At 50.0% G+C, this 18576-nt stretch overlaps 1 protein-coding gene across 2 annotated transcripts; it reads left to right on the forward strand.

Annotated features, from left to right (window-relative positions):
• Window positions 1-6069: 6069 nt before the first annotated feature.
• LOC122933789 (histone H3.3A) lies at window positions 6070-18421 on the forward strand. Of its 2 annotated transcripts, none has more exons than XM_044288802.1 (4): window positions 6070-6226; window positions 7414-7571; window positions 13716-13869; window positions 17422-18421. In XM_044288802.1, exons 2-4 carry the CDS (start codon window positions 7444-7446, stop codon window positions 17548-17550), a joined length of 411 nt encoding a protein of 136 aa, XP_044144737.1. In that variant the 5' UTR covers window positions 6070-6226; window positions 7414-7443; the 3' UTR covers window positions 17551-18421. The 2 variants fall into 2 exon arrangements, with proteins under 2 accessions (XP_044144737.1, XP_044144738.1); XM_044288803.1 differs by having other exon boundaries at window positions 6075-6226; window positions 7417-7571.
• Window positions 18422-18576: the final 155 nt, after the last annotated feature.

Consider the following 18576-nt stretch of genomic DNA (forward strand, 5'->3'; position numbering starts at 1 on the left):
CTAAGTGCCCACCACACAGGATGAGCCCCAGTGAGATGCACCCCTAAGTGCCCACCACACAAAATGAGCCCCAGTGAGATACACCCCTAAGTACCCGTTGCACAGTATGAGCCCCAAAGAGATACACCCCTAAGTACCCGTTGCACAGTATGGGCCCCAGTGAGATGCACCCCTAAGTGCCCACCACACAGGATGAGCCCAAGTGAGATGCACCCCTAAGTGCCCACCACACAGAATGAGCCCCAGTGAGATACACCCCTAAGTACCCGCTGCACAGTATGAGCCCCAGTGAGATGCACCCCTAAGTGCCCACCACACAGTATGAAGCAAGCACAAGTGCCCCCCACACAGACTGAGCCCCAGTGAGATGTACCCCTAAGTGCCCGCTGCACAGTATGAGCCCCCGTGAGATGCACCCCTAAGTGCCCACCACACAGACTGAGCCCCAGTGAGATACACCCCTAAGTGCCCCCTGCACAGTATGAGCCCCAGTGAGATACACCCCTAAGTGCCCGCTGCACAGTATGAGCTCCTAAGTGCCCCCTGCACAGTGTGAGCCCCCCAGTGAGATGCACCCCTAAGTGCCCGCCACACAGTATGAAGCAAGCACAAGTGCCCCCCACACAGAGTGATGCCCCCTTAGTACTTCCAAACTGACTCCTCCCCTACCCCACGTTCACACCATGAATAGAATTGCTCTGCTGTCTGCGGCAGGTGCGATGACGTCACTGCACCGCGCCTGCTGGTGCCGAATCTCCGGAGGCAGGGAAATGTAGGAGATGGATGAAGCGGATGACCAAAATTTAAGATTGTCCTGCTGCATCCCGGACAATGGGGACGTATGCATTTTATTTTTTGGATTCCACTTCTATAAAAGCCATTTTTGGGACAACCCCTTTAAGATCTTTCTGCCGCTCAACCGCACAAAAAAAGTGCTCCTAGAACAGTTTCCCTGGAAACCGCACTACCACCGTCTTTAGGTCTGGTTTTCACTGTGGGGATATGAATCACATGTAGCGCAAAGGGGGGGGAAAAAAGTAGTAGTTGCCAATGGCAACCAATGAGGCTGCTGCTTTCACTTTCCAGAGGGCCATCGAAAAGGAAAGATGGACTCTGATCGGTTGCTATGGGCAACTACTCTATTTTCCCTTACATCAGTCTAAGCTGTCAAATAGAAACATTTCCCACAGCGGCCAATCAGAGCTCAGCTTTCACTTTTCCAGAGCAGTTTATAAACCAAAGGCTGAGCTCCGATTGGTCTCTAGGGGCGGCAAGGACAATTTTTCTATTGGCTTAGACTGGTACAAGGAAAAATGGAGTAGTTGTCCGTGGCAACCAATCAGATTCCAGCTTTCCTTTTTCAAAGGCTCTTTGGAAAATGAAAGCAGAAACCTGATTGGTTGCCATAGGCAGCTACTTCCTTTTTCCTTTGCGCTAGTGGTGATCCATATCCCCAGAGTGACAACCGAACCTGAAGACAGTAAGTAGTAGTGCGGTTTCCATGGAAACAGTTCTAAGAGCACTGCGATGCAAAAACCTCTTAAAGGGGTTTTTTCCCAAAAATTACTTTTATGACCTTTTATAGACGTAGAATCCATGAATTCCTGAAATGTCACAAATTAGGCAGCTCTCACTATTTCTGTACTGTGAAAAGCTTATGGCGGCTACGCCGAGCGTATCCATTGGCCCCGCCACCTGCTGGGTGACATTGGGCCAATATATGGCAGCGTTTCTATGCAGAGGTGGTACACTTTTTTTTTTTTTTTTGTGAGGTACGCCATATGTCAGGAAGTTCTGCAAAAAGTAGCGCAAAATATGTCCGTGACAGGTGTATAGGTAGCGGTGTGACGCGTGCATGCATCTCCAGGTGTCAGTTACACGGTACTAGCGTGTGAGCGGTAACTGTATACGCGTGTGACTCCAGGCGTCCGTTAAACAGCAGCAGCGTGCGCCAGAGATCACACTGGACAGGTATCCGGGTGTTAGGCCCCGTTCACAGGTTTGGCGTGACCGTCCGACACACAAAAATCTATGCGTTCCTATCAAAAGGGGGCGAGGCTAATAAGAGTTGTAAAAGGCGCCATCTTTTCCACGTGCGCCATCTTTGATAGATTTGGCTTAGTTTGAGCCGGACTCTAAAAAAAAAAAATGTTGGCTGAGGGACTGAAGGGTTTAGTCTCCGTTTTGTGTTTTTGGTTTAAGGGGGAAAGGTCTTTTTTTTCTGTTTTCTTTAAACAGAAATGAGATAGTGCCACCCTTACCCACAGGCTGCGTGTGGTATTGCAGTTCAGTTCCATTTTTGTTAAATACCAGACACGGCCTGTGGATCAGAGAGGCGCTGTTCCTGGTAAAACTCAAAAGCGGGTTACCATGGTACACTGTGTGATCTCTGGTGATGACGTCACTGGAATAGGATAAGCAGTGAGAAGTGCTCCCAGCAGCACCAGGCCTCTCAGCTGATCGGTGTTGGGCCCCCCAAGGATCAGATGCTGATGGCCTATCATGGGGAGCACAGTCATCATGTGTCAGGTCGGGCAGTAATACTGGGCACAGTTGTCAGGTCGAGCTCGCAGGCGGTAGCAGTCCTGAGCACGCAGGCGGTAGCAGTCCTGAGCACGCAGGCGGCAGCAGTCCTGAGCACGCAGGCGGCAGCAGTCCTGAGCACGCAGGCGGCAGTAGTCCTGAGCTGCGCAGGCGGCAGCAGTCCTGAGCACGCAGGCGGCAGTAGTCCTGAGGAGCGCAGGCGGCAGTAGTCCTGAGCTGCGCAGGCGGCAGTAGTCCTGAGGAGCGCAGGCGGCAGTAGTCCTGAGGAGCGCAGGCGGCAGTAGTCCTGAGCTGCGCAGGCGGCAGTAGTCCTGAGCTGCGCAGGCGGCAGTAGTCCTGAGGCTGCGCAGGCGGCAGTAGTCCTGAGCTGCGCAGGCGGCAGTAGTCCTGAGCTGCGCAGGCGGCAGTAGTCCTGAGCTGCGCAGGCGGCAGTAGTCCTGAGCTGCGCAGGCGGCAGTAGTCCTGAGCTGCGCAGGCGGCAGTAGTCCTGAGCTGCGCAGGCGGCAGTAGTCCTGAGCTGCGCAGGCGGCAGTAGTCCTGAGCTGCGCAGGCGGCAGTAGTCCTGAGGAGCGCAGGCGGCAGTAGTCCTGAGGAGCGCAGGCGGCAGTAGTCCTGAGCTGCGCAGGCGGCAGTAGTCCTGAGGAGCGCAGCGCAGGCGGCAGTAGTCCTGAGCTGCGCAGGCGGCAGTAGTCCTGAGCTGCGCAGGCGGCAGTAGTCCTGAGCTGCGCAGGCGGCAGTAGTCCTGAGCTGCGCAGGCGGCAGTAGTCCTGAGCTGCGCAGGCGGCAGTAGTCCTGAGCTGCGCAGGCGGCAGTAGTCCTGAGCTGCGCAGGCGGCAGTAGTCCTGAGCTGCGCAGGCGGCAGTAGTCCTGAGCTGCGCAGGCGGCAGTAGTCCTGAGCTGCGCAGGCGGCAGTAGTCCTCAGCTCGCAGGCGGCAGTAGTCCTGAGCTGCGCAGGCGGCAGTAGTCCTGAGCTGCGCAGGCGGCAGTAGTCCTGAGCTGCGCAGGCTACTAGCGTGTGAGCGGTAACTGTATACGCGTGTGACTCCAGGCGTCCGTTAAACAGCAGCAGCGTGCGCCAGAGATCACACAGGACAGGTATCCGGGTGTTAGGCCCCGTTCACAGGTTTGGCGTGACCGTCCGACACACAAAAATCTATGCGTTCCTATCAAAAGGGGCGAGGCTAATAAGAGTTGTAAAAGGCGCCATCTTTTCCACGTGCGCCATCTTTGATAGATTTGGCTTAGTTTGAGCCGGACTCTAAAAAAAAAAAATGTTGGCTGAGGGACTAAAAAGGGTTTAGTCTCCGTTTTGTGTTTTTGGTTTAAGGGGGAAAGGTCTTTTTTTTCTGTTTTCTTTAAACAGAAATGAGATAGTGCCACCCTTACCCACAGGCTGCGTGTGGTATTGCAGTTCAGTTCCATTTTTGTTAAATACCAGACACGGCCTGTGGATCAGAGAGGCGCTGTTCCTGGTAAAACTCAAAAGCGGGTTACCATGGTACACTGCGTGATCTCTGGTGATGACGTCACTGGAATAGGATAAGCAGTGAGAAGTGCTCCCAGCAGCACCAGGCCTCTCAGCTGATCGGTGTTGGGCCCCCCAAGGATCAGATGCTGATGGCCTATCATGGGGAGCACAGTCATCATGTGTCAGGTCGGGCAGTAATACTGGGCACAGTTGTCAGGTCGAGCTCGCAGGCGGTAGCAGTCCTGAGCACGCAGGCGGTAGCAGTCCTGAGCACGCAGGCGGCAGCAGTCCTGAGCACGCAGGCGGCAGCAGTCCTGAGCACGCAGGCGGCAGCAGTCCTGAGCACGCAGGCGGCAGCAGTCCTGAGGAGCGCAGGCGCCAGAAGTCCTGAGGAGCGCAGGCGGCAGCAGTCCTGAGCACGCAGGCGGCAGCAGTCCTGAGGAGCGCAGGCGCCAGAAGTCCTGAGGAGCGCAGGCGGCAGTAGTCCTGAGGAGCGCAGGCGGCAGTAGTCCTGAGGAGCGCAGGCGGCAGTAGTCCTGAGGAGCGCAGGCGGCAGTAGTCCTAAGGAGCGCTGGCGGCAGTAGTCCTGAGGAGCGCAGGCGGCAGTAGTCCTGAGGAGCGCAGGCGGCAGTAGTCCTGAGGAGCGCAGGCGGCAGTAGTCCTGAGCTGCGCAGGCGGCAGTAGTCCTGAGGAGCGCAGGCGGCAGTAGTCCTGAGCTGCGCAGGCGGCAGTAGTCCTGAGCTGCGCAGGCGGCAGTAGTCCTGAGCTGCGCAGGCGGCAGTAGTCCTGAGCTGCGCAGGCGGCAGTAGTCCTGAGCTGCGCAGGCGGCAGTAGTCCTGAGCTGCGCAGGCGGCAGTAGTCCTGAGCTGCGCAGGCGGCAGTAGTCCTGAGCTGCGCAGGCGGCAGTAGTCCTGAGCTGCGCAGGCGGCAGTAGTCCTGAGCTGCGCAGGCGGCAGTAGTCCTGAGCTGCGCAGGCGGCAGTAGTCCTGAGCTGCGCAGGCGGCAGTAGTCCTGAGGAGCGCAGGCGGCAGTAGTCCTGAGCTGCGCAGGCGGCAGTAGTCCTGAGCTGCGCAGGCGGCAGTAGTCCTGAGCTGCGCAGGCGGCAGTAGTCCTGAGCTGCGCAGGCGGCAGTAGTCCTGAGCTGCGCAGGCGGCAGTAGTCCTGAGCTGCGCAGGCGGCAGTAGTCCTGAGCTGCGCAGGCGGCAGTAGTCCTGAGCTGCGCAGGCGGCAGTAGTCCTGAGCTGCGCAGGCGGCAGTAGTCCTCAGCTCGCAGGCGGCAGTAGTCCTGAGCTGCGCAGGCGGCAGTAGTCCTGAGCTGCGCAGGCGGCAGTAGTCCTGAGCTGCGCAGGCGGCAGTAGTCCTGAGCTGCGCAGGCGGCAGTAGTCCTGAGCTGCGCAGGCGGCAGTAGTCCTGAGCTGCGCAGGCGGCAGTAGTCCTGAGCTGCGCAGGCGGCAGTAGTCCTGAGCTGCGCAGGCGGCAGTAGTCCTGAGCTGCGCAGGCGGCAGTAGTCCTCAGCTCGCAGGCGGCAGTAGTCCTCAGCTCGCAGGCGGCAGTAGTCCTCAGCTCGCAGGCGGTAGTAGTCCTGAGCAGCGCAAGCGGTAGTAGTCCTCAGCTGCGCAGGCGGTAGTAGTCCTCGGCTGGCAGGCGGCAGTAGTCCTGGGCTCGCAGGCGGCAGTAGTCCTGGGCTCGCAGGCGGCAGTAGTCCTGGGCTCGCAGGCGGCAGTAGTCCTGGGCTCGCAGGCGGCAGTAGTCCTGGGCTCGCAGGCGCAGTAGTCTGGGCTCGCAGGCGCAGTAGTCCTGGGCTCGCAGGCGGCAGTAGTCCTGGGCTCGCAGGCGGCAGTAGTCCTGAGCTCGCAGGCGGCAGTAGTCCTGAGCTCGCAGGCGGTAGTAGTCCTGAGCTCGCAGGCGGTAGTAGTCCTCGGCTCGCAGGCGGTAGTAGTCCTGAGCTCGCAGGCGGTAGTAGTCCTCGGCTCGCAGGCGGTAGTAGTCCTGAGCTCGCAGGCGGTAGTAGTCCTGAGCTCGCAGGCGGTAGTAGTCCTCGGCTCAGCGTGTCTTTGTGTTTGTACACACTCGGCGGCTGGGCCTTCCCTCCATTGTGCCTGATTGGCTGGCCGGCTGCGGGCGCTCTCTGCTCGGCTTGCGGGACACACCAATGTCAGCCATTTTTCAATTGTGTTTGCAGCGAGCAGCCTGAGCTCTCAGCGCGCGGGGAAGGTAAGTTACCCTCCGCTCACCCCGGAGCCCAAACCCGAGCCAAAGCTCCGCGAACCGCAGCCCCGGCCTCCGCCCTGCCCCCCAGCCGCCCCTCCAACCCCCCGGACAAACTTTTTTGGGGGCTGCGGGAGCCGCGAGCGCCTCAGCCCGGGAGCTGCTTCCAGCTTCTCCTCCCCTCTACCGGGGGCTCCTTCACTCGGCTGAATCCCCCAATCCAGCCGCTGCCTGCCCCTCAGACCGGCACCAAGGGGCCCCTCACATCCCCCTCTAACAGCTCGGGCTCCCCCCGGACTCGCTCCTATGGAGGAAAGACCCTAAAAACCGTGGCAAAGACGCCCCCTAATGTCCCCGCTCCCCAGTTGTGGCTGAGTTTCACCATCTTGTCTCCCTCTCTCTGGTCACCATGTTTATTTCCCCTGTAGCAGCTGGGAGAGCAGGGGCCCCATGTGCCCTTCACTGGGGGGCCCCTAGAGTGCCCAGGGCCCCCCTCTCTTACCCCTAGACCCCCCCTCCTCCCCTCTAAGGTGGGGGGGGGGGGGCTGTGTCCACGTGGGGCAGTTGTTACACTGTATCCGCCGCAGATTGTTACATTGTATCACTTTGGAACGTTCAGGACAACCCCCTCCCCCTCACTTCACCCCCAAACTTTACCGATCAGCCCCCCCATACTGACTGCCCTGAACCTATTGGGGGTCAGCCATCACTTGGGGCATTTCAGAAGCAGCTAGGACCTGCCTGGTGGGTGGGGGGCTGCAGAGTGGCAGTGCCCTGTAGTTTGCCCTAATAGGGTGGTGATAGCTGGGGGTCTGCACCCCCTTAACAGTCTTGGGAAAGGGGGGGGAGGGCTTTATTTATTTTTTATTGCAGGGGGCTCGCTGCTTTTTATTATGCATCTGATTGGGGTCTTTGTATCACAATTTTTTTTATTTTTTTGAAGGGTGGGGGGACCTGCAGATTGGGGGGGGGGGGCAATTATAGGATCCATAGGCTGCCCCCCCCCCCCCCCCCCTCGGAGGTGTCAGGAGGGTGCAGCGCCACAATTTGAAAACCAGTGTGAACAGGAGCCTTGCTGGAAACAAGTGTTTATTCCCTTTTACTCAATGCTGGGTTTTTTTACATATTTTTTTTTTTATTTATGTTTTTTTGCCCCCTCCTCTTACCCCCTGCTGCTCATTCTGGGGGGGCAGCAGGTTTAGGACACTTCTGTTCTCTACACGATGGCTCGTACCAAGCAGACAGCCCGTAAATCCACCGGTGGGAAAGCCCCCAGGAAGCAGCTGGCGACCAAGGCGGCGAGGAAGAGCGCGCCCTCTACCGGAGGGGTGAAGAAGCCGCATCGTTACAGGTAAAGTCAGGCCGCCGGCGGCGCATGCGCACTGCGGCCTCAGCCATCCGGATCCTCCTAGATTTGTAGTATTATTTTTTTCGCATTTACTGTAAGATTTTTTGGAAAAAAACGTTTTCGCCTTATTATTTTTGTGCACATTTTTGATCAGGGATTTCAATGAAGGGTTAATACAGAGATGGCAGCAGCAGGCTGAATTGTCTGGTGCTTGTTGTTTTTTTTTTTTTTGTTTTGTTTATATATTTATTTTATATATTTTAAGGTGTGTTGGCTGTGTAGGTTTTTCTTTTCACTGGATTGCCCGGTTCAGCCGAGGTCTGGGTGTTAGTCTGGAGCCTCTGGTGGCTTGGAGGGAGGGCGGGGGCGGCCGCTGCTGCTGCTGGCACGGATCCCACCTGCTCTGGCCGTGCACATGCACTGAGCGGCCGCTAGAGGTCAGTGGCGCGCAGTTTCAAACTGTTTGCTGCTGTAACCCCTTATGTGCTGGAAAAAGTTACCTGCAGCTTAACCTTTAACCCGTTTTTTGTTTTGGTGATGCTGTAACCAACAGGGAATGGCATTGGTGGCAGGGAGAACCCAGATCTTTATCAAAATGGGTGATTTGTATTATTTTGTCAATTCGAAGGTCAGCAGTTGGAATGGTTGCATGAAGGGTAGATTTCATCATCTTTAGGTCTCGTGCCCTGTGCCCGTATTGCACTTGAATGGGTCTGTAGTCCTCAAGATGCGGAGCAGATGCACTACGAAGCGCTTATGTGGGATTTCCATCTGTGCCGCCACACAGCAAAAAATAAATAAAAATATGTCCCCTTTTTTGCGGTGTGGACCATCTCCTGCAGATCGTGGACCCGTTCCTTATCATTACTGATCCTGAATTACATCATGTTTTATACTCCAGAGCTGCACTCACTATTCTGCTGGTGCAGTCACTGTGTACATACATTACTTATCCTGTACTGATCCCGAGTTACGTCTTGTATTATACTCCAGAACTGCACTCACTATTCTGCTGGTGGAGTCACTGTGTACATACATTACTTATCCTGTACTGATCCTGAGTTATATCCTGCATTATACTCCAGAGCTGCACTCACTATTCTGCTGGTGCAGTCACTGTGTACATACATTACTTATCCTGTACTGATCCTGAGTTACATCCTGTATTATACTCCAGAGCTGCACTCACTATTCTGCTGGTGGAGTCGCTGTTCCGACCCTGAGTTAGATCAGTACAGGATAAGTAATGTAATGTATGTACACAGTGACTCCACCAGCAGAATAGTGAGTGCAGCTCTGGAGTATAATACAGGATGTAACTCAGGATCAGTACAGGATAAGTAATGTATGTACACAGTGATTTCAGCAGCAGAATAGTGAGTGCAGCTCTGGAGTATAATACAGGATGTAACTCGGGATCAGTACAGGATAAGTAATGTATGTACACAGTGACTCCACCAGCAGAATAGTGAGTGCAGCTCTGGAGTATAATACAGGATGTAACTCAGGATCAGTACAGGATAAGTAATGTATGTACACAGTGATTTCAGCAGCAGAATAGTGAGTGCAGCTCTGGAGTATTATACAGGATGTAACTCGGGATCAGTACAGGATAAGTAATGTATGTACACAGTGACTGCACCAGCAGAATAGTGAGTGCAGCTCTGGAGTATAATACAGGATGTAACTCGGGATCAGTACAGGATAAGTAATGTATGTACACAGTGACTGCACCAGCAGAATAGTGAGTGCAGCTCTGGAGTATAATACAGGATGTAACTCAGGATCAGTAATGTATTATAGAGGTGTTGCAGCAGGTTTCTTGGTTGTACAGAGATGACATCTGGCGATGCAGTATTTTCTCCTTTTTATAATCTCTTTATTGCAGTAATGAGATGTGTGTGTGTGTGTGTGTGTGTGTGTATATGTATTATATAGGGGACGGCACTTTGAGAGTTCAGGACCCCATATAAACTCACCAGCGCCTATTATGTGACCTGTCGGAGCTGCTGTTCTGTTGCTGTTGCATCTGGCAGAGAGTTCTGGGAGTTGTAGAGAGGCTAAGACCGTAGAGCACAGAGCTGTCCGGTCATAGATCTGGATTATTACATTGATTTTTAGACTGTCTTTCATTCAGGTGACGTTTATGGTGGTCATAATGGCCGTGGGGGGGGGGGGGTCTGTGGTCCCCGGTGACCTCCTGCTCTAATATGGCTGCAGTCAGTGACTTCCATCAGTCTGGGGCCTGAGGCAGGAAAGCTTTCTCCCATCTCCTGTTTCCTCCGTCCATGGAAACCATGTTCATAGAGATTTAACAAGTTCATCTAAGGCCTCATGCACACGACTGTATCCGTTTTGCGGTCTGCAATTTCCTGATCTGCACATCCTATTTAAAAAAAAATAATGTGTGCTGTCCGTATTTTTTGTGGCCCCATTTAAAATGTATATGGGGCCCAATTCAAGATCAGAATTTTCAAGATCTCTGCTTACTTTCAACTGGCCCATGGACTAAAATGAGTCAGACTTCGGGATGTTGTATAGCGGCTGTGCTTGGTATTGCAGCTCAGCCCCATTCACTTGAATGAGACACCAAGCTGCTCCTGGGTCATGTGACCTAGGAAGAGTGCAGGGCTCACTGGAGCGCCTCAGCCGGGGTGTATGCAAATCATACATAATCTGGTACATGACAAAAACCTAGAACCGGCCCTGTACCTCACACGGATCCAGAGATCTGCTCATTGCAGCAATTGTTCTTTTAGATTTATTTCAAGCTGGCAGCTTAGGGGGCGTGTCCTTTCTCAGAGGGCGTGTCCAGTCTGCTGCAGCTAGTGGACAGGACAGAGAAATCAGAAAGAACAGACAGCAGGCGGCGCTATACAGATACATTTTATTGGATAACCCAGTGGCTATGTTAAATTTTTATTGACATGCAATTACAAAAGTATTCAGTAGAATTTTTATTTATTCCGTTAAACAACCCCTTTAAGTTAATGAAAACCCCTTTTAAATATGATGTTCTTAGTATTGTATTTTTATTAAAGGGGTTACCTTTTGGGGGGGGGGGGGGGCAGATCTGCAAACAGAAGTATTCTTAGCTGCCTCGCTCTGGTCCTCTGCTGTCCACATCCGGTTTGATGCTGCCGCAGCCAATCGCTGGCTGCAGCAGTGACCTGCTCAGTGTCAGCAATTATCTGCCCGCTTCCTTGTCTGATGCATTGTACCAAGCTGCAGCTGTGTGAGCCGGACCGGCTCTCAACCTCCAAATTTACACAGTTTGTCTCTATTCACTGACAACAAGCAGATGATGAAGAATTGCAGTACAGGGTAGATTAGACCATTGCCGATACATTGCCGATATATAGACCATTGCCGATACATTTTTCTGTCGGCCATGTTTTTTCCTTCAGTAGTCTTAAATAGAGCCTGTCAGCAGTTTGGACCATGCTATGCTGCTGACAGCACTAGGTAGGAGAGACCAGGACAAAAATACCCATTGTGGAGCTTTTATTATCAGGAGTAGTGAGGATATAAAGTTTTATTCTTCCAGCTTCTGCAAGTGCCCAGGAGGCAGAACTTCATTGTGACATGCTTGATTTGCTTCATAGCCCCGCCCCCTCTGCGCTGAGTGACAGTTGTAACATCCCACCAGGACACCACTACCGCTGTCGCTCCGAGCAGAGGGGAGGAGCTGTGGAGCAGCTCCAATAGAGGGCACTTGCAAGAGCAGATTCTGGCAGAATAAAACTTCATATTCACACTACTCTTGATGTTAAAAACTCCACAAAAGGTATGATTGTCCTGCTCTCCCCAGCCCCTGCTTAATGCTGTCAGCAGTTTAGCATGGTGAAAACTTCTGACAGATCCCCTCTAAATATTGCAGTTTACTTATTGGCCAGTAGGGGGAAAAGTTTTTTATTTTTATTTTTTGTGTGAGACTGCAGGTCATCAGTGGGTTATCCATTTATTGCTGTAGACGGGGATGTGATAAATAATAATTATTCAAGGCTGTAATGCCGGACCAGGTATGACTCAGCGGAGCGGTGCCTGGATGTGGTAATGTACTTGGCACTGTTGTAAGGTGTTGCATCAAGTTCTGAGAATTGAGGCGCTTGGTGCAAATGGATTCTAAGCAGGTTATTTGCTATCAAAACTTTTACAATAAAACACTCTGCCCCCCCCCCCCCCACCCCCCATCATAAAAAAAATGAATCTATGTATGATGGTATACCTGTAAATAATAGTCCTACAGTTTCCATGTAATAGCACTATACAAGAGACAAATAATACTGCCAGAGAATGTCTGTCTGAATTATACCAGCATTTAGTGACCCATGTAATGGTAGATACCACGGGCGCTCTGCAGGCCGTACAGGTGACTATAGTACACAGGTATATTCGGTGACGTCTTCACTAATTGGAGTCTTCACCTTCCTTTCCTACTCAATCTGGCCCAGACCGCCATGACTACCTCTCCCAACCATGATTTATTTTTGCAGAGTTTGCTGCTCTTCGCTTCCCCGCCCATTTCCCATCCTACACACAGACGTCCCATGTGCCCATAGTTCTGTACCTGCTATGTAGTAAAATGCCCCCAAATACTGTATTTCAGCAATATTGGGGTCTTAAAAACATAATGCTGTCAGTGACCCAGGCCATAGTAGCTGTGTGCACAATAATAACGCTCCCATGGAGCCCTCTGCTTGGTTCGGAGTGCACCCTTACTGCCTTGCATACAGTAATATGGGGCCCCTGCCGATCACGAGAGTGGGGGGTCTCTGTGTTCCTGCTTTTGGATACAGCAGCAGTTATGCATGCACGCTGCCGCTCCATTCAACACAAAGACCAAGCGTTTTTACTCAGGATTCAATAGTTGTCTGACCTTTTTTGTAAGGGGGGAACACAGAGCCCCCGTTCTCATGATCGGTCGGATCCCTGCCGATCAGACGTTTTTCCTATGCTGTGGATGGGGGATAAGTCTTTGTCGTGGGACGACCCCCCCCCCCCCCCCCCCCCTTTTAATGGGGAGAAAGCTACTGCCAGACGCTGCTTCTTTCTTTTTTTTCTTTTTCACTAACTTTTTTTTATTCCTTTTTTTGTACTTTTTTTTTTTTTTACAGTAACAAACAATTAACAAAGTTAATGTATTAAATATAAATTCAATGTTTTTCATTGCTTACAATAAAGTGTATTTTATAGTATTTTTGCATTTTCGTGTGTTGGTTATTATTATTATCATCGTAAAGTTTGCAAAAATAAAAGTCTTAGTAGTGTATATAAGTAATTGAATAGTAACTTGTCGCTTTTGAATGAAATAAAAATAGAGATTATAATGATCCTATATTTTGGTATATATCTGTTTAATTTTATATGGTAGTATTTTCATTTTTAAAATAATTAATACTTGTTAAAGGGGTTGTCCAGGTTCAAAGTTGAACCTCTTTAAGCGACAAATTACTATTCATAATAACTTTTAATTAGAAAATAAAAATAAAATCGGTGCTGGACATGCCGATAAAATAAAAAAATAAAAATACATTTTTAAAAGGAAGAGGATCTGTAGTTATAAGTTTGTGTAAAATCATCCACAAAAAACTTGTAGGACACATATATGCATATATAACATGCATAATATTATTATTATAGGGTATTACTTAGGGTGTTAGTCAATTGGCAGATATCGTTAAAAAGTTAGGATCTCATAATGACCAATGTTTTTTATAGTTGTTTTTCCCCCCCCCCCCCCCCGGTTTAGTGAGTAGGAGGCAGATTTGATTTCCATGTTGTAGGGATGCCTGGCAGATGTCCAGACTTCTGAGATGGTTGGAATTTCCGGGCTTTTCCATATTATTATATATATATTTTTTTTTAATGTACTATTAAACTTCTTGCTGCTAAATTGATGTGTGAGCAAACGGTTTTAGTTCGTTGAGGGATATGTTGGTTTGGAAGGAAACATACAGCAAATTCTGGAATTGGTCGTTTTATAGACGCTTCTTCTTATAATGAGCGCTAAAGGAGCGGGCATGTTTCATTCCATCTGCCTGATCCTTAGGCAGCCGCCACAGCTGTGACTATTCAGTTCTTTCCCAGAATGACCTCTATCCTGCCTCGCGATGACGACACGTGATTTTCCTTCTTGCCTTTCAGGCCGGGTACCGTGGCTCTCCGTGAAATCAGACGTTACCAGAAGTCCACTGAGCTGCTGATCCGTAAACTCCCCTTCCAGCGTCTGGTTCGTGAAATCGCTCAGGACTTTAAAACAGACTTGCGCTTCCAGAGCGCTGCCATCGGTGCTTTGCAGGTACGTTTCTGAATGGTGCGTCAAACAGTAAACCGGTATATCGTAGCAGTAACCAGTCATGCCGCGCATGTTACACTCGGCCGCAGTATGCGGTTTTGTTTGAGGCAGTCTTTGGCGTTTAATAGAATAGCCTGAGGCCCCTTTCCTGTTATGTTGGATCCTTCAGAAGACCATCCTTCAAGGAAGAACGGGACAGATGGTAAAATGTAACTCACGACTACTGGCTCAGACTACACAGAAGTTTTGTAGTCTGTTACCATGGAGACACATCTTCACAAGGGCCGAATATAGGAAGTTTGTGAAGCTGCTTTTTCCTATTTGATGCATCAGGGCATTAAATTTACCCTTTAAAGAGAGACGGTCATGGAGATGTAAAAGTCCAGTGCCTACCTCTGAATCGGTAGGGTACAGCCGGTGACCAGACCGGACATTTTCGCACTATATAGGCAAAGCTGCTGCCATGTTTGCAAGCGCACTAGATATCCAGCCTGTTGTGCACTGGAAAAGATGACGGCACCTTTACACACACACCGCTAAAATGTCCGGAGCTTAAAGGGATTTTCCTGGACTTAGATATTGATAACCTATCCTCTGTATCGGATCGGTGGAGGTCCAATATCCGGTAGACCCACCGATCAGCTGTTTTGAGCAGCTCCTGACAATAGAAGCTATAGAGTGGTCTGCCCACGTGTATTCCCTGCAGCGGCCTCTACAGGTGAGATGAAGCATTACACGGTGACCATTCAAACGCATGTTGGACTGACCTGGTCTCCCAGGGTGGCTTTCCAATCTGGTTTCCTGGCTCGGACATCCACATAATGGAGGATATGGAATTTAAAGGGCTTCTGTCACCCCACTAAGGTTTTTTTTTTTTTTTTTTGCTACTTGTAATTCCTATACTGCGATATATCAATACATAATGTTATTAATCATTTTTGTTCAGTAGATAATTCAAAAAACGGACTTTTATCATATGCAAATCACCTGTCTACCAGCAAGTAGGGCGTCTACTTGCTGGTAGCAGCCGCATCCTCCTTTCATAAAGACGCCCCCTCCTCATGTTGATTGACAGGGCCAGCGAAAGCGCTCGTTCTCTGGCTGGCACTGTCTGCATTCAAAATATGGCGCCTGCGCCGTACCTGTCTTCAGTCGGTGCAGGCGGCCGCTCCTTCCTCAGTGCGCCTGCGCCGGGTGTAGATGTGACATCATCGGCGCAGGCACATTGAGGATGGAGCGGCCGAGCGAGCGTCCTCCTTTCAGTGCGCCTGCGCCGACTGAAGACAGGTACGGCGCAAGCGCCAGATTTTGAATGCAGACAGGGCCAGCCAGAGGACGATCGCGTTCGCTGGCCCTGTCAATCAACATGAGGAGGGAGCGTCTTTATGAAAGAAGGATGCGGCTGCTACCAGCAAGTAGCCGCCCTACTTGCTGGTAGACAGGTAATTTGCATATGATAAAAGTCCGTTTTTTGAATTATCTACTGAACCAAAATGATTAATAACATTATCTATTGATATATCGCAGTATAGGGATTTATAAGTAGCGAAAAAAAAAAAAGAAGACTTTAGTGGGGTGACAGAAGCCCTTTAATGTCCGCATGTATTTCACTTGTGCATTCAGTTAGGTGACCGCTCTTATTCATAGCCCTGCCTCTTTAATAATCCGTGTGGCGAGACGCTCGACCCCTGCACCCGTTGACTGTTTCACTCGCACAAAGCCATCCTGCGGAATAATTGGTTTTTAAATTATTCCTGTGCAAAACAGACGAGCGCAATAATAAAAATAATTACTCGCATTCGTAGAATTTTCGGAGCCAGTAATTGGATGGAAGCGCGGTGTTTATTCGCCCATTAAAACGATCTTTGTTTCTGGGTCAGGATAATACTGTTGTATAGAGCAGGGGTGCACAGCGTTTTCTGGTTCGGGGCCACATTGTCCGACTGAGTCATTGGCAAGGGCCGAAAATAAAATTTTAAAGGGGCATAGGCAACTGAAATACTGCATTTATGGCACATTGTACATACAGTATATACTATAAATGTCTGGTTACACCTCAAGGATTCCCATCTAATGGGAGAATACATGAAAGATATATGTGAGCAGCCACAAGACATAGGCATACATGTCTGTTACCAGATGGTTGGGGGCCGCACAGAATGGTATCAAGAGCCGCAGGTTGTGCACCCTGGTATAGAGCCGTCATTGTCCTCCATTTCTTAGTTCTACAGTGTCACTCACGATGTTGGGGTAAGTTCAGATGTACAGGTTTCTGAAGCCAAAGCATCTGTATGGCTAAAGGGGTTCAGAAAACCCAGTTTTCATACAATATGTTAGGAAGTTCTGGGGGCCCTATTCTCCTGGCCACAGCTGTTACAGAGAAGGTCTCTCTGGAGGACCTGTCCTGCATTACACAGATCGCCCATTGATTTTTAAATATGCACTGTGTAATGCTTGATTACTCCTCTGGAGGCGCTACAGGGAAACTGAACATTTAGGGCTTATGCACACGACCATATGTATTTTGCGGAATGGAACAGCTGGCCCCTAAAAGAACAGTCCTACCCCTGTCACCAGTGTTTTGGCCCAGTGGTTTTCTTAAAATCCCTGGTGAGAAGCTCCAGCGTGAGCCGAGTGCCGGAGTCCCGATATCTATGATCTGCAGCAGCTCTGCCCTCCCACGGGTGATTGACAGCTTTCTCCCTATAGCAAGGATTTGCAACCTCCGGCACTCCTGCTGCTGTGATGCTACAACTTCCAGCATGCACACTTTATTCGGTGTTATTGTAACTTCCATAGTAAGTGAAAAGAGGATTCTGGGAGTTGTAGTTTCAAAACAGCTGGCGTGTCGGAGGTTGCTGATCCTTGCCAAATAGGAAATAAACTGCCAATTGGGTTTTCTAGGGATTCATATATTGATGACCTATCCTCAGGATTGATCGTGGGGGGGGGTCTGACTCCTAGCCCCCTGCTGATCAGCTCTTTGAAGAGCCCATGGTGCTGCGGGCCTCTTCCTGGGCCAGTGGTGTCCCGTTCATTGGTCACATGGCCTGCTTAGAGCTCAATTCTATTCATGTGAATGGGCCTGGGCTGCAATACCAGGCACAGCCACTATACGATGGATGGCGCTGTGCTGTGGGGAGGCCACCCCGTAGTGCCGCAGCCTCTTCGAACAGCCGATCAGTGGCGGTAGTCAGACCCCCACCGATCAGATATTGATGACCTATCCTGAGGATACACCACCATTATCGAAAACCCTAGGGACAGTCCATACAAATTCAGGCTGACCCAGACTGAAAGTGTTTGCCGTGTAAGCCCCGCCGCTAAATGGGCATTTCCACACTGTTTGGCCTATTTGTCGTGAAAAGCACCTTCTGCGCCATTACCTACCTGTGGGATTTGTTGCCACTTGCCGATATTGCGACGAGAAGAAAAAACGGCTGTAAAAATCTGTTTATTATACTTTATAATATCGTTCTGTACATATTGTGCATTCACTGACCACCTGGCTGATGATTTTAATATTTTTTTTCCTGTCACCTTTTTGTCTTGTAGGAGGCTAGCGAGGCCTACCTGGTCGGACTGTTCGAAGACACCAACTTGTGCGCCATCCACGCCAAACGTGTCACAATCATGCCAAAAGACATCCAGCTAGCACGTCGCATACGCGGAGAGCGCGCTTAAAAAGAAACAAAAAATTCCCATCTTGTCCTCTTCGAAAAAATAAATAAATCTTTTCTTCCTCGTAATTGGTAGTTTGAGCGTTAGATATCTATTTTTTTTTTTTCTCCATGGGGTTATAAAGGTACCTAAATATATGGTTGTGAATGGAAATGTAGGGGACAGGTTCAGGTGCAGGCAAACTTCCATTTTTTTTTTTTCATTTTTTTTTCATTTGTGTGTGAATTTATTTTAAATTTTTTTTTTTTTTCGGTGACCTTTTACATTGACAGAGTTTCTGTCACCTTAACACCGCCGAGGCGGTCATTTCACGCGCTGAATCTCCTGTTCAGCCTTCAAATTTAACAGGAACCTGGTCGCCTCAGAGACGCCAGGCCGGGTCGGGCCTCGCGCCTCTGCGGCGTCTCCAGTTCTTATTGAAGTGGATTTGTTTCATAAACACTGGTGCTGCCCTCCGTAAAATGGCTGCTTCCTCTCTTCAGCTCGCAAAATGGCCGCCTCCGCCGTGTGGGGGATGTTGGGCACATTTTCTATACGCTGTTAACTTCAGAAGTGAGTTAATAACACGTCGACTTTATAAGAAAAAATTATAAATAGTGTTTTTTTTTTTTTGTTTTTTTTTCTGGACAATGCCAGCATTTGAATATTATTATTTTTCTTGATAAGTAAAAAAAATCTGATGGTGACTAAGTGTGTGTGGTATAATTTTTTATTTTTTACTTTTATTTTATTTTTTTACCATGTAGTAAAATTCCATCCATTCACTCTCCCAGTTTTCTAACGGAGTCGTCCTACGTTCAGCTACATGTTTTTAATGTTGTCGTCTGTCTTCTGTGCTGTCCTGTAAGTTTGCTATTAAAATACATTAAACAAATTTTGGAGTTTTTTTTTGGGGGGGGGGGAGCTAAAAGAAGCTAGCGGCTAGAATCAGATGAATAGGGTGTCCCCCTAAATGGGCGCTACACCCTATTTTGTTCTAGTGAAGACCAGAAATTGCAGACCAGAAAAGGCATTTTCTATTATAGTGTC

This window comes from Bufo gargarizans, chromosome 4 (genome assembly GCF_014858855.1).
Source record: "Bufo gargarizans isolate SCDJY-AF-19 chromosome 4, ASM1485885v1, whole genome shotgun sequence".
NCBI classification, from domain to species: domain Eukaryota; kingdom Metazoa; phylum Chordata; class Amphibia; order Anura; family Bufonidae; genus Bufo; species Bufo gargarizans.

Bases quoted from the DNA above. Each gene is read 5' to 3' on its own strand.
- LOC122933789 (XM_044288802.1), top strand. From the start codon at position 7,444: ATGGCTCGTACCAAGCAGACAGCCCGTAAATCCACCGGTGGGAAAGCC. The intron at 7,572-13,715 runs GTAAAGTCAGGC...CTTGCCTTTCAG, and splicing joins AAGAAGCCGCATCGTTACAG to GCCGGGTACCGTGGCTCTCC. The intron at 13,870-17,421 runs GTACGTTTCTGA...TTTGTCTTGTAG, and splicing joins CTGCCATCGGTGCTTTGCAG to GAGGCTAGCGAGGCCTACCT.